The sequence below is a fragment of the Asterias rubens genome (assembly GCF_902459465.1).
Source record: "Asterias rubens chromosome 8 unlocalized genomic scaffold, eAstRub1.3 super_scaffold_89, whole genome shotgun sequence".
Taxonomy (NCBI): Eukaryota; Metazoa; Echinodermata; class Asteroidea; order Forcipulatida; family Asteriidae; genus Asterias; species Asterias rubens.
In genome coordinates, this window is record NW_022985693.1 from 1,008,281 (window position 1) to 1,022,708 (window position 14,428).

General features: G+C 37.2%; 1 protein-coding gene across 1 annotated transcript in view; it reads left to right on the forward strand.

Annotated features, from left to right (window-relative positions):
• LOC117305510 (protein dachsous-like) overlaps positions 1-12,558 on the forward strand; it is a 39,965-nt gene extending 27,407 nt beyond the window's left edge. The window contains exons 10-20 of the mRNA XM_033790377.1: positions 146-280; positions 645-854; positions 1,389-1,761; positions 2,274-2,522; positions 3,114-3,253; positions 3,745-3,957; positions 4,625-4,857; positions 5,382-5,664; positions 6,354-6,640; positions 7,069-7,210; positions 7,543-12,558. Of these exons, the coding sequence (XP_033646268.1) occupies positions 146-280; positions 645-854; positions 1,389-1,761; positions 2,274-2,522; positions 3,114-3,253; positions 3,745-3,957; positions 4,625-4,857; positions 5,382-5,664; positions 6,354-6,640; positions 7,069-7,210; positions 7,543-10,328 (5,051 nt within the window). The 3' untranslated portion in view covers positions 10,329-12,558. The remainder of the gene's footprint in view (positions 1-145; positions 281-644; positions 855-1,388; positions 1,762-2,273; positions 2,523-3,113; positions 3,254-3,744; positions 3,958-4,624; positions 4,858-5,381; positions 5,665-6,353; positions 6,641-7,068; positions 7,211-7,542) is intronic.
• Positions 12,559-14,428: the final 1,870 nt, after the last annotated feature.

A 14,428-nucleotide genomic window follows, 5' to 3' on the forward strand; every position in this document is an offset into this window, starting at 1 on the left:
GCTGATCCGAAACACCAGAGCTTGAGAGAAACTTAAAACTAAATTTTGCCTCAAAGCAGATTGTCCATGAATGAGTAGAAATGAAGTAATCCAGTAATGTGAATGTTGATTATTTATACATAATTCTACCATTGTTTTCTTGCAGGTACCAATGGAGAGATAACATTTGAGATTCCATATGGTATAGCAGATAACATGTTCACTGTGGATTCAACAACTGGAGTAATAGTTACTAATGACAGACTGGATAGAGAAGCAAAGGATTCCTATAGTATAACAGGTAATGTACCATCCCTGCAAATCCTAGATAGTGTATATATTTTCTGCTTAAGGAGCTCTATGGTATTTGGCCTCCGTTAGGTTGGAAGAGATCGCCAGCTATGTTAAAACATTTAGTAGAGAGATGGTAAAAAGAGTTCAAACAAACGTGTACATACTGGTACTCGATGTGAAATCTACGCATGTGTGGATACCCAAATCTAGTGAGGGTCTTATGCGACGCTAATTGGATATGCGCACCAACACGTGACGTGGTTGACATGACCCTGCAGGTGTCATATGGCCATTTCATATGTCGCCACTCTTTTATTTGTGTAATTATTCATAAATGTTAATGTTCTGGTTATTGTTGTTTTTGTTGACAGTGTATGCAAGAGATGGAGCTTTTCCAGCCCGCTATGATGTAGCTTCAGTTGTGGTCTATGTACAGGATGCTAACGATCATAACCCTACCTTCCTATTGGCGTATTATGTGCTAAGTGTACCTGAAAATGAAGCGTCAAGTTTAGTCCATGTTGTGGTTGCTGAGGATAAAGATATTGGCGACAATAGCCAATTGAGTTACTTCATTGTAGGTAAGTCAGTCAGATTAAACACTGGTTTAGTTTCATTCCTTTTCTCACAGGAAAGTTCAATGGTGGTATTTATTTTGTCTTGTTTTAAATCTGCCATTTGTTTTTATATACAAACTGTTGTTTTAGTGCATGAGACTTTGACAAATGTATGACAAAAAAAGGTTGCTTTGTTTGAGATCCAATTCAACGTAACATTTTCTGCAAAAGAAAACGTTGCTCAGAGAGCTGTGTAACTAAACTACTCCATCGAGAAGAGTAAAGGCAGCCTTTGTTCTAGCCGTCCAATGGTACACGATAATAAAAAAAAGTCTGGGTTTCTGATATGTATTCTGGCAAAAATTTGCATGTTATTGCATCATTCAGTGTTAACTGGTTTGGTTGAAGCATGGGATTTTGTAGCCTTAATTTGAAAGAATTGTATATGATAGCCCAACATTTTTTGCCCAGAATATTTGAAACACCTGTGTGGTTTGTACAGTTCTAGATGTTTACAGTAGAGCTTAAACATTATAAATTTTTGTCATTTTGTTTTAGGTGGTAACATAGATGACTTGTTTCAACTTGATGCTGTGACTGGCCAATTATCTACAAGTGGTCCGCTTGACCGTGAATTTACAGCCCAGTATAATCTAACCATCCGAGCTACTGACCATGGTGATACGTCTAGGTCAGGAGAGTCAATTGTAACTGTCAATGTCCTAGATGACAATGACAATAATCCCATCTTCTCAGCGACGTCTTATCATCATCAGTTATCAGAGAGTACTGTGATTGGTCAATCTTTGTTGACAGTTGAGGCAGTGGATGCTGATGAAGGGACTAATGCTGTCGTACAATACTCATTAGATAACTCTACCCTTGGTCTCTTTGGAATCGATGTCAATACGGGAGAAATCACAACCACAGGGTAGGTTTGTGTCTGTAGATTGTGATTTTGAAGAAACTGTTAACAAAGTCCAGGAGTTTGACATTGTTAATCCATTTTATAAATATGAAAGGGAAAAAATGTCCTTTGTATTTCCTTTGATTAATATTTTTACTCCTACAAAAAAAATGTAAATCCTTAAAAGGTACAATCCACAAAATGTAACCATGGCTGAGAAAATAAAAGCACATACGAGTGAGTGGCAGGGAGAAATAGCTCAAGGCTGCCTATAAAAAAACTCAACAAATACTACACCCCTCAAAATGCCCCAAGAAATATCAATAAAAATATATGTAATGAAACAACTCAAAAACTGTGTGTAAACTAGGTAATGACCAAGGAAAATAACTTTTAAATGGGTATGGATAAATATAATTTTTCAAGCAAAGCTGTCCAATAATGAAAACAGTAACTAAGTTAAAGATAGGTTGGATATTTGAATATCTGGCATGCCTAATATGTTAACAACTTTTTGAATTTCTTTATTTATTCAGGCTGTTTGATTTTGAGAAACAAGAACACTACATCTTCCAAGTGTGTGCAACCGATGGTGGAAGTTACGGGCCTCGATCAGAGAAGGTTCAAGTAACTGTGGATGTTATTGATGTGAATGATAATGCACCAGTGTTTACTATGGTGCCATTTAGAGCCAATCTATCTCTGGGTGCACCATCAGGGACATATGTGACTAGGATCATTGCTGAAGATAAAGACTCGGATGTTAACGGTCAAGTTAATTACCAGTAAGTACAAACTCATTTAAACCACACATCGGTGTGTGTTAAACATTGTTTGTTTACTATTTTAAGAGCTTGTGCGACTAGTGTCGGAGTCACGACTATTGATTGCGTAATTGAGTCACAACTACCACTTTTCAACTAGTGTTTAATCAAGCTGATAAGACTACTGCAAAAATAGTCACGACTTCCTGCTTTGAAACAAATTGTTTAACCCACGACTATTCACAACAACATAACTACTACAAACACAATCAGACATCAGTGACACGATCTTTCAATACTTTCAGTGTGAATTTTACTATATTGCGCCTTGGGCAAACAATATGCTGTGCAGTTCATCTTGGAAATTAAATATTAGTCGTGACTAGTGCCGAAGTCGCGAGTTAGGAGGTGTTACTCGTTCAAACTTAGGGCTAGCCTTTAACTCTTTGTAACCCCAGGCGTAGTACTTTCCAGAATGGGGGAAAGTACTGTTTCAGGAAAATTGTCTTTTCCTTCACCTGAGCCATGTAGAGGTTTATACTCAACGCAGTGTTTGATTGTTTATTTTGAAAGTGGTTTTCGTTACTAATTGTTAATGAATTTTTTGTTTAGGTTTGTACAGCCCTCTGCGCAGTTCAACTTGGAAGCCTCGTCTGGTGTGATTCTAACGACTGTTGATATGAATACTTCAGCTTTATATCGATTAGAGGTGGAAGCCTATGACCTTGGGTCACCATCATTAACATCAAGAGGTGAGTCTGTTCAAGTTGATCTTTAACCAATAAGGCAATTTGGAAACAGATTTCAAATGAATTATATTGTTTCGGTAAAGCAATTCAGCTGTTAAACTTCTCAACACTGTAGAAGCTGCATTTGGAGTTGACTTGATATACATTTTACCGTTGGTTAAATTTTACTGATGTTTAAATGCACTTCTTGTTGTGTGGAGGGTTATATCAATTAGTTTATATGTATGTCAAGATATCCCAGCTAACCACTGATTTCAAAATGACTGTAATTAGTATCATCGTCTAGTTACTGAATCACAATTTCTTGGTTTTGCCGTTCATAATCATAGGCGTTGAATCAATATTTGTATAAGAGAGATTGGCCTTTATATATTCTTGTCGGAATTTGCTGAGTTCCCTTGATTTGAAGATCATCTAAACAATTTCTATAGCAAAGTGTATAGCAAAGCTATTTTCAATTTGTTTTAATTTATTGTGTATGTCTTGCTTGGTAGGTTTGGTTGAAGTACATGTTGGTAATGCAGCTGCAGTTAGACTTGTCTTCACATCACCAGAATATTCTGCATCTGTAGATGAAGATGAATCTCCACACAGTCAGATATTAATTGTGAAAGCTATACGAAGTGATGGCAATCCAGTTGGTGCAGTTTCTTATTCTATCATCAGTGGAAATGAAGATGGAGCTTTTGAAGTAACAGGGCAATCAGGTACGTTGTCAACCCAGGCAGATCTTATTGCAAAGACAATAAGATAGTACAAACATTTAGTAAGTTCAAGGATAAAACATAACAACATACACTACAAAAACAAAACAAAAAATGTGGCCTACTATTACCCTGACTGCTCTATTTAAGAGACAGTAAACCTACATTGAGTGCGTTTTTGCGGTCGTAACCAATAACTGCTTCAGTTGAACTTGCCATTGGTTTATCACTGGCCATTGACCGAAATAGTTTTTGGTTATAGCCAAGGAAACGCAGCCATTAAAGGGTAGAGGTGGGCCCCTTTAAAGCTAAAAAACATTGATGCTGAGATTGGATGTTTCTAATGGGATTGTACAATTTGTCAACCGGTGAATAAACCCATTTTTTGTTACATGGAGCTTGAAACACAGCAGGATAGCGGTGATTAGAGCGTGAACATTGTCAGGGAAGACAGTAAATCAAATTGCAATTAAAATGAGAAGTTTTACACTGAATTTGCCGACATTGTTTATTGAATTTGAATGAAATTCATTAAATTGTAACCCAATCCTCAGTAGCAGATTGTTGGTTAATTGAGTTATCATGCTCTGGTTGTTATCAATTAAGAGATTGTAATTTTCATTGTGATTTTGATTTACTAACACCAGGTATTAATTTGTTTAATATTTAGATTCTGCAATACTTTCTGTTCTGGATTCAACTTCCTTGGATTATGAGACAACAAAACAAGTTCGGTTGGTTGTACAAGCTGATGCACCATCTGGTGGCGCTGTTCCACTCTATGGTTATACAACCGTTCAACTCAACCTTCTGGATGCCAATGATAACTCACCACGCTTTGTACAAGATAAATATACCACATCAGTATGGGAAGGACAATCTAGTGGCATCTATGTCATACAAGTAAGTCAGCTTTAGTAAATTAACTAGTTGAGAATTACTCGGAGAGAGTTCAAAACTATATCAACAGTTCAGGAGACAAAAATTTATTGATTTGTACTCAAGTACTTACCATTAACTCTTTGTGTCAGGAGTGTGATTTGTCAGCTCAACATCTCCTTGATCATTAAAACGTTTCTTGGAAGAAGTAAAGCAGTCACCAAAGGGAGAGAGAAATAGTCCCATGTTGTGTCTAAACCTGTAGTTTTGTATTTTTGGTGATGCACATAGTTGTAAACCTCCCGAATTGTAAATATTGTCTACATACATTGTTTTATTACTTTCTTACTGTCCCAAAGATGATTATGTTCAAATTAATATGTAAATGTTTTTACCTGGAACTGGTTGCCTGTATATTGCCTCATGTGACATTCCCTTAAGTCCCCTTGTATTAATTTTAAACACTTCTTACATTCAACAAGTGAACCTAAGAAATTTAGAAGTCCTCGTCAGCATATTAATTATATTTGTTCATTCTTTGTGTCCAGGTTTCAGCCAATGATGCGGATCATGGAACAAATGGTCAGATTAGTTACTTTATCCGGAGTGGTAATATTGACAATGCCTTCAATCTGGACGCCAATACTGGTATTGTAACCACCAAGGCCAACTTGGATCGGGAGATTCGGGATTCATATAAACTTACATTAGAAGCTGCTGATAGTGGAAGTTCACGTCTGACAGGAACAGCAACATTGAAGATAACAATCGTTGATATTAACGATAACAGACCCAGATTTCCACCTGTCATTCCAGTTATTATTAGTGAAGGTAAGTGTGTTACAGGCAAAGTGTTCCTTTGTTTTTTTTAACTGTTGGATCGATTTCAAAAGGTGGTCGCAATTTTGAGGTATCGTCAACAATCTGAATCGCGTATGTCCATGCAGGAAGAATAATCCCTCATAGGAATACACAATTTTAGAAGTGTTAGGTGTTAAGGCATCTCAGATTCAAACTTAGAGGCATTAAAACTCTTATTATTTTACAGTTTAAGTTAAATGTTTCTCAAAATACTATCAAGTGCTGCTGTACTCTTCTAACCAAAGTTTTTTTTATTGCCATTCATTTTGAGAGTGAATACCAAATGTTTACCTTCCCTTTAAGCATATGCAAGCATCCTATCAATGTCTTACTGTTCCTCTATTATTTGCTGCCATTGCTGGAGTCGGTCACTCTCAGTCAATGATGAGTGCGCTGTTTGATGGGGTGTGCTATTCAAGATGCCTGTGCTAAAACAGCTAGTGGCTGTGACTGGGGGGGGGGGCTCAAGCTAGAGCACAGCATAGTATCAACCTAAGATGTCCGTGTGATTCCATGTGACTGACTAAGTCAATCACGTTCATCAAGATTATAAAAGCAATTTGACTATAAATTTATTTCAGATTTTACACATCCCAATAAAGAACAGAGAAAACAGTAAACTATTTTGGTGACATTTGTCTTTTGTCTTGTATTTGTAGGAGCTGAAGTTGGATACCCAGTCACCACTGTAATAGCTAATGATGCCGATACCAACCCTTCCATTATCTACCAGTTCACATCTACTGGTAATCCAGGTAGTATGTTTGCCATTGATCAATTCAGTGGCAGCATTACTCTAGCTGAGCCACTAGATAGAGAGATACAAGATATTCATAGTCTGGAGATCCAGGCATCTGATGGTGTTTACACTGACACGTTAACCTTGGTTGTGAGAGTCCGAGATGAGAACGACAATGAACCACACTTTAGTCAACAATCTTATCAGGTTAGTTATAGTTCACAAATATTAATGTACTGGCAATGCCACCAGGGCCCAGTTTCATAAAGCTGTTAAAGCAGAAAATTGAGTGGGGCACCAATCACAGCACTGTAAACCAAAGGTGATTTTGGCTGGTAACCTGTTTCTGTTGAACAATACTTTTCTATGCTTACCAATATTGTTAAGCTTACAGGTTTTATGAAATTGGACCCTGACCCTGTTCAGAGCCACCAGTCATCCTTTAGCATGATGTATGAACAAAGAGCTGCCAACTCGCCCTGATTCTGCAGAAAGTTCCCTGAAAATAAACAAAGCTGTCCATGTTTTGATAAATTTGATAAAGCATTAAAATCTCCCTGATTATGAAACTATTTTCACTGATTGTTGTACAAATAAAACTAAACTGTGTTTATACTTGTTTTTTGTTCCTGTAGGTTACGTTATCTGAACTGACCCCATCTGGCTATCCTGTGTTGACAGTTAATGCTACTGATGCTGATATTGATAATAATGCTCATATTGTGTACAGTATGGGAGTGGCGCCAGTTCAAGGCTTCGTCATTGATGCTATAACAGGTTAGTTAAAACTAAACCTCCATTTCAGTTTGTCCGGGTGCTCCTGGTTCGATTGGGTGCATATTGCGCCACTGCATCTTGTAAATCATTACATGGTGCTATTTAAAATGGAGTAGGTCTTGTAATTCAAACATCCTGAATATTTAAACACCTTGAGTGCTTTATAAGAATCCACTATTTAGAAATAAACTTGCCGACCCTCAGAATTCGCTGTAAACACAGTTTCTTTATGAAAATGTGACCTGAATCTGAAATATGCCACTCGCTGGGAAGTATTTGAATAATAATGTATATCACATTTATGGTTTGTCTTCTTTTCTATTAACCTATAGGTGCAATAAGAACCAATCAGACGATAGAATTCAACCTAGCTCAGCCTGTCATTCAACTGGTTGTCACAGCAACGGATCATGGCAACCCACCTCTTTCCAGTGTAGTGGCAGTTCGTGTTCAAGTTTTAGATGTCAACAACAATGCTCCAGCTTTTACTCAAACAATTTACTCTGCTTATGTGGATGAAGATAAAGCCATAGGCTGGCCGGTTACAACTGTGACTGCCGAAGATCAAGATCCATCATACCATAACAGAAAAATTGACTACAGTATTGTAAGTGGAAACCAAGCTGGGAAATTTGAAATCAAAGCTGACAGTGGAGATATTGTTGTATTTGACAGCTTGGATCGTGAAGTTGAAGATACTTACACACTGATAGTTGCTGCAACGGATCGTGGACTTCCACAGCGTAATTCAACAGCAGAAGTTGTGATTGAAGTACAAGATATTAATGATCATGCACCAAGATTCACACAAAGCCAATATTCAGGATCTGTACAAGAAAACGCCACAGTTAACACAAGTGTTGTTCAAGTATCAGCAACAGATGGTGATATTGGACGGAATGCGGAAATTCACTTTGATATTCGATCCGGAAATGAGTTGGATATGTTTACTATTGATGAGTTGACTGGTTGGATAACAGTTAAAGGCAATCTTGATCATGACACTGTACCTGAAGTGAGAATCTCTGTCAGAGCTACAGACCGTAGTATTGATAATCCACTGCATGCCATTATACCAGTGTATATTCAAATCACTGACTATAATGACAATGTTCCTTACTTCCCATTCATGATGTACTTGGAACGTGTTGCTGAGAATCAACCTGCAGGCACTCTTGTGTTTGAGGCTCATGCTATTGATAAAGACACTGGTGAATATGGTAATCTTACTTATGCTATTACTGATGGCAATGGGCAAGATTTCTTCAATATTGATCCTATCACTGGTAATGTCACCACTAAGCAGCCGTTTGATTATGAAGCAGAAGATTCATATCGTCTTGTCATTCGTGCCATAGATCGGGGCGGAGAATCTGTCTCTGTACAAGCTCAAGTAGAAATCACCAGCCGTGATGATTACTCACCCCTGTTTGATGAAGACTCATACTCGTTCAGTGTTGCACAGGATGCTGCAGTTGGAACAAAGATTGGAACAGTTCATGCCAAAGATGCAGATAAAGGAATAGATGGTGTAGTTGTTTATGCCTTTGAACGAGGTGATGAATTCTTTGCAATTAATCAAAGTACAGGTATTATAACAGTAAAGAAACGCCTGGATTCTACAAATAGACGGAAGCGTTGGGTAGATGACCATACGTACAGGAAACGCCGCCAAGCCACGGATGGGAAAGAGCAGTACTCACTGATTGTAAGAGCAAGTTCTGGAAAGAATGAATCCAAGGAAGCCATTGTGTCAATCGTATTAAATGTTGGTCCTCCTAGTACTGGAGGTCGTCAAACAGCAACTCCTGTCACAACAATCCTTGCAGTTGCCATCCCAATCTTTGTAATCATCATTTTAGTGGTCATCTTTCTTTGCTTTATAAGGGTAAGAAGAAAGCGTGAATACCGTCAAAAGAATCCCAAGCCTTCTGATTACCAGGCCGGTGACCGGTCACTCTCACCCCGATCCTATGATGCTACTTTTGATGCTGTTGAAATGGGTCACAGTGCTATGGTAAACCATGCTATGACACCAGAACAACCTTTGACTGCTGCTGATACTCCATACAGCATGTATCCTCCACGTAATATTTACAATATGCATCGAAACAACATGAACAGCTCTATGGAGGTCGGTCGTACGGATGTATCAGAAGGTAACTCTGCCTCCAGTGGGCGAGGATCAACAACTGTTGAAGATGAAGAAATAAGACGCATTAATGAGAGAAATGTTCCTGAGGATCAAGGTGGTAGTGTCAGGGAGAAGGTATTAGATTCTGGAATTCAGCAAGATCACGAGGATGGATTGTCATTGAGAGATAATGCTTCTGATATTATGGGATCACCGAGAGAAAAGAACATGAGTTATTTGAATAGCGCTAGCGCTGAAAGCATGCATGTGTTTGTTGAAGAAGGGGGTGGAGAGGCCGGTGGTGGTATGGATATTGGTAATCTTATATATGCAAGATTAGATGAAGTAGGTGCAGAGGAAGATGATGCCATTATGGATGGTACAAGAGCATTTGGATGGGGGGATGACATCCAACCTTCCATGGCTGGTTCATTAAGCTCCATTGTTAACAGTGATGAGGAGTTATCAGGAAGCTATAATTGGGACTATTTATTAGACTGGGGGCCTCAATTTCAGCCTCTGGCCCACGTCTTTGCAGAAATTGCCAAACTGAAAGATGACACAGTTGTCAAACGGCAATTAGAAAGGCCTCAACAGAAGCATAAAGCAGCAAAGCAGTTCCCACCTCCACTGCTGACTAATGTTGTCCAGGGTCCCATTAAGCCAGTTGCACCACTTGCTATGAACAATGTAGTCACCACCTCCAACTCTCATGTCTTGCCAAGATCACCAATAGTTAATGAAAGTGCTTTTGCTGCTGTAGGTGTATCACCTGATTTATCACCCTCTCTGTCACCTCTTGCACCCGGATCTATGTCAATTTCACCTATGGTTACGTCTACAGGTGTAAGTTCCGGTCAGTCCTCAAGTAGAGGTAACTCTGGTTCTAGTACACCACAAAGAACAGCTAGGAATCCCAGGCAGGCTGCTAGCATCAGATTTATTCCCTCGTTTGCTGGGGATGAAGAAGAAATTCAAATTTGAGCATTCCAGCCATTTTTGCTTCTTTTTTTCTGTAACAATATATTAATGATGTTAAATGGGGGTGGGGGCAACAATTTATTGAAAAGGTACCTTGATGAAGTGACAAAGTTATATTGTGTATTTGTGTTTTACATAGATTGTTAATTCTTAAATACAGTACAGGTTTGTCCCAAAATATTGATTGTGTTTATTTCTATAGGGACATAATGTCGAGCCAAATTGGTGTATATAAATGGAGTTTTTACCGTGTACCATTGGGTACTGTTAAATTTTATACTGTATTTTTTATGCGATCTTCAGAGTCATGTACATAGTTCTTTATATTATTATGAGGCTGCATTTTGACCAACTGATTTTGAAAAAAAGATTGGACCTGTTTTGTGGTGCTACTTCTTTGACTACCCATTTTAAGGTTGGAGCAGTTTCGAATTAGCCCAATCCACATGTAACTATTATTTTAAATATAAAAATTATATTAAGTGATTCTGTTCAACTCAAAAACCCTTTAAATTTGTCCTTTTTGTTTAGATGGTTTTAGTTTGTATTGTCTTGTATTAAGAGTGTGTTTGGCTGTAAATATATGTATTCTAACCTTTTTTAGCTTTGGTTGCACTTCGCCAAAAATGTATTCATATTATTCTATCAATTATGCAGTACTTAGTGTGTATTTTTTATGTTGTATTTACTTGTTAACCGTGACCCCCTTTTATTCTTCTTTATTTATTTTATTTGTAATATTTTACTCAAATCACAACTGTATTGTGACTGTCGTGAAAATAGCATGTAATACTAACATGCCTGTTTTTATTGACACAACGTAAAAAAGGAATACTTGCTCTGATGGTGTCATAGGTTATTCAATTTATGTTGTCTGATATGGGACAATGATTTATTTTGTCTGATAGGGGTGATAGGTCATTTGATTTGTAATATGACGAGTCTATATTTCCTGTCTTGACTGAAATGTCATTGTGTTTTAATACATGTACTATATGAATAACTAGACTGAAATTGAGCATGTTAGGTCAAAGGTCATGCTAAGCCAAACTATTTTTAAACCCTCCAAAAAGAGGTTTTGAATCTTGTGTATTGAGTGACTATTGACTCATATCCTTTATGTATGTAGAATGCCTATTATAGATCCTTTACTTTTGAAAGAAATTTACTCATTAGCTTTTAATGTATGAATTATTTCTAGGTCTTCCATTTGTTCTCACCTATATTTAACCCCCACATCCAACACATTACCATTTTGAGGCCTGAAAATGAAGATCGTAAAATAACTATGGTCAAAACAATGTTACTATATTTAATATTTATATGGTAAAGATCCATTTTGGATTCAGAATATAGAATACATAAAGGGTTTCCTTGTGGAACCAATTTTAATTTCTGGCATTATTTATGCAGGAATAAATATTAATACAACAAGTCTATGTAACAATTGTTGAGCAGAATTAGCATTGAGCAATTTATGCGTATATATTGTCTTCTTAAATGAGTGAAGACTAAAAATATTTGCCTTTTTTCAATCAGGGTATTCACCATACAATATAATTTAAAGAACATATAAATTAGATTAACTTTGAATATCATTCCACTAAATTCCAACATTACTAAAGGAAAAAACTATTAGAATAAGTCAAAGTGATTACAGGGTAAATATTGTGAATAGTGGTTTTCCTTCAGATTTAGTCAAGTTATGATAAAATAATATTTTCTAATATAAACTAATTCATTTGAATGTTTCATTCGTAATGAATCAGTTATTTGTGAGACCTTTAGGTAATAACAAACTAACAAGGGATTTACTCAGACACTTTCTCTTGTTCCATTTTAGGCTTGGTTTTCTATTGTTTAGAGATGTCTAGCCGTACACAGCTTGTTTCTATACTTTTTTTCTGGTATTTAATTGCAAGTGTTGGGAATGATATTAACACAATCATCTTTTTAAAGTTTTATTATTTTTCCTTGTAATTAAAAATTAAAAAATGACTGATGTCAGAGGTCTTCCCCCATTGAATGAAGTGTGGACTTAATGCATACCATTCAATTTAAATGGAACTGCCACCAAGTATTAGAATCTATACCTAATTGAACCTGGTGAATAATTAATTTAATTATTCAAAATACTCTTTCAATATTTTGAACATGGTTATTATGTATATTAAATTGGACCATATGTGTTTATCATACTGATTAATGAGTAAATTTATGCAAATATAAACTGTTTGTTGGCTTGTTTGGCTTGTTTGTTTGTTTTTTTCGGGTGGGGGTGAATACCCTGCCATTCTCGTAAAAGTGTGTGTAGGGGAATCGGTCTTCACTCCAGAGTAAAGGAAGGTCAGAGCTTAATGAATGTTTTTTATGTCGATGTGTCCTTTTCTATGGAGAATGAAATTAGATTGTCAAACTGACTCCATGATCTGACTTGATACATTTATAAATACAGAAAAGAAAGGTGTAACCCTAAACCCTAGTATGTACGGTACCATGTATTTTGGTAGCTGTTTATTTTGCCCTTGGGAAAAAGAAGGGCAGGGCTGTCACAAGAACATGAATTGAATGGCCTTTAAGATTATAATAGCAAATTTCCACTGTTTGTTTTGAACAAAAAGAAAATCATTTAAAGAAGAAAAATGATTTTGAATGTCGTATCTATCTGCCTTTTATCAACCAGGCAAGTTCCTCATTGTGAACTATGCATACAATACAATACACAATGCACTGTGTGCATTAATGCGCTGCATGATATGTAAGGTGACCGAAAGTTGGCTTTCTGTGCTTTGATTGGTCCGAGGTGATGTTTGTCACACCAATCAGCACACAGATATGGAACGCTTAGGTCACTGCACGTGGGGTAGCCAATAAAATCATTGTTCGGCAAGAGGGCGCTATTTATTGGGACCGTTAACTAAACTAGACTAAATTTACCGTTGGTGGCGCTATTTCCAGGGACCGTTAACTTTTGGCAAATATACGTGCACCACCAACACGGTCGACCACCACACACACACATCCACCACCCACACAAAAAACCCACACAGAGAGTGCACCCGCTAGAATCCTAGACCGCCGGCCGCCTGACCACCACCACCAGACTCCATTTGGCGGGGGATTTAAAAATTTCTGTTTTTGTTTTGAGACAGCGACAGACTTCAGAAATGTTTTGTTTGAGGCATTTTCGTAAGTATTGCATATATATGATATAGTATAGTACTATTACTGTATTATTAGTAGTTTCGTTGTTCTCGTAATAACATTTGTAAGGTCAGCTCGGGTCAGTCAGGCCATGTAATTAACATTGTAGCTTTCGAGGAGATGAGGCTGACAAGAATGTCATTGATGTTAGTTATTTTATCACTAAATTTCATTCCTTTTTTTAATCTAATATAATTAAGCCAGGAAACCCACTAACTACGGTGGGCATGGTGGGGGACTGGTGACATGGTTGATGCAAAATATCTGGTTCATTTTTTAGGCATTAGGCTTACCTAACTTTGTTCCGCTTGTCTGCGGATAATAATTAAAAGCATGAAAAGGGGACCACTCTAACAATAACCCGCTAAAGACGCTATTTTGCTAGACCCCTCAAAATAAAATTCAACAAACAACCCACACGGATGTCGTATACAGCGGGGGCGATTTTACAAAACTCTTCGAAACGTAGCTGTGACCATGCTGAGACGTACCATATAAACCATTTCAAAATACGAGTCAGAAGAACGACGTATTGAAAATGCCCTTTATATTCAATACAAAGTTTTGCAACTCGAGTATGACCTTTTTTTGCTACGACTGTTTTTTGAACATGTTACAGTCTTGAGTCAGCGGTCAACCTGGTCGGTACAGTCGTGTGAAATATCAATCAACTTGGTCATTTAACCTGGGCTAAGTAATACTTGATAAAGTATGCCAGTATGTATTCCTTGATACATTTTGTTGTTATTACCAAATTTAGACACAAGTCTCAACCAGCTACAATGGCGTATTGGCATCCAAGAGCTTTGTCAGTTTGCGGGTTGGTCAACCCAAAAAATAACTGAACATCGAAATTCATTTTTCTTTTTTTCACTAGGCCTACTACAAAAAATGTATAA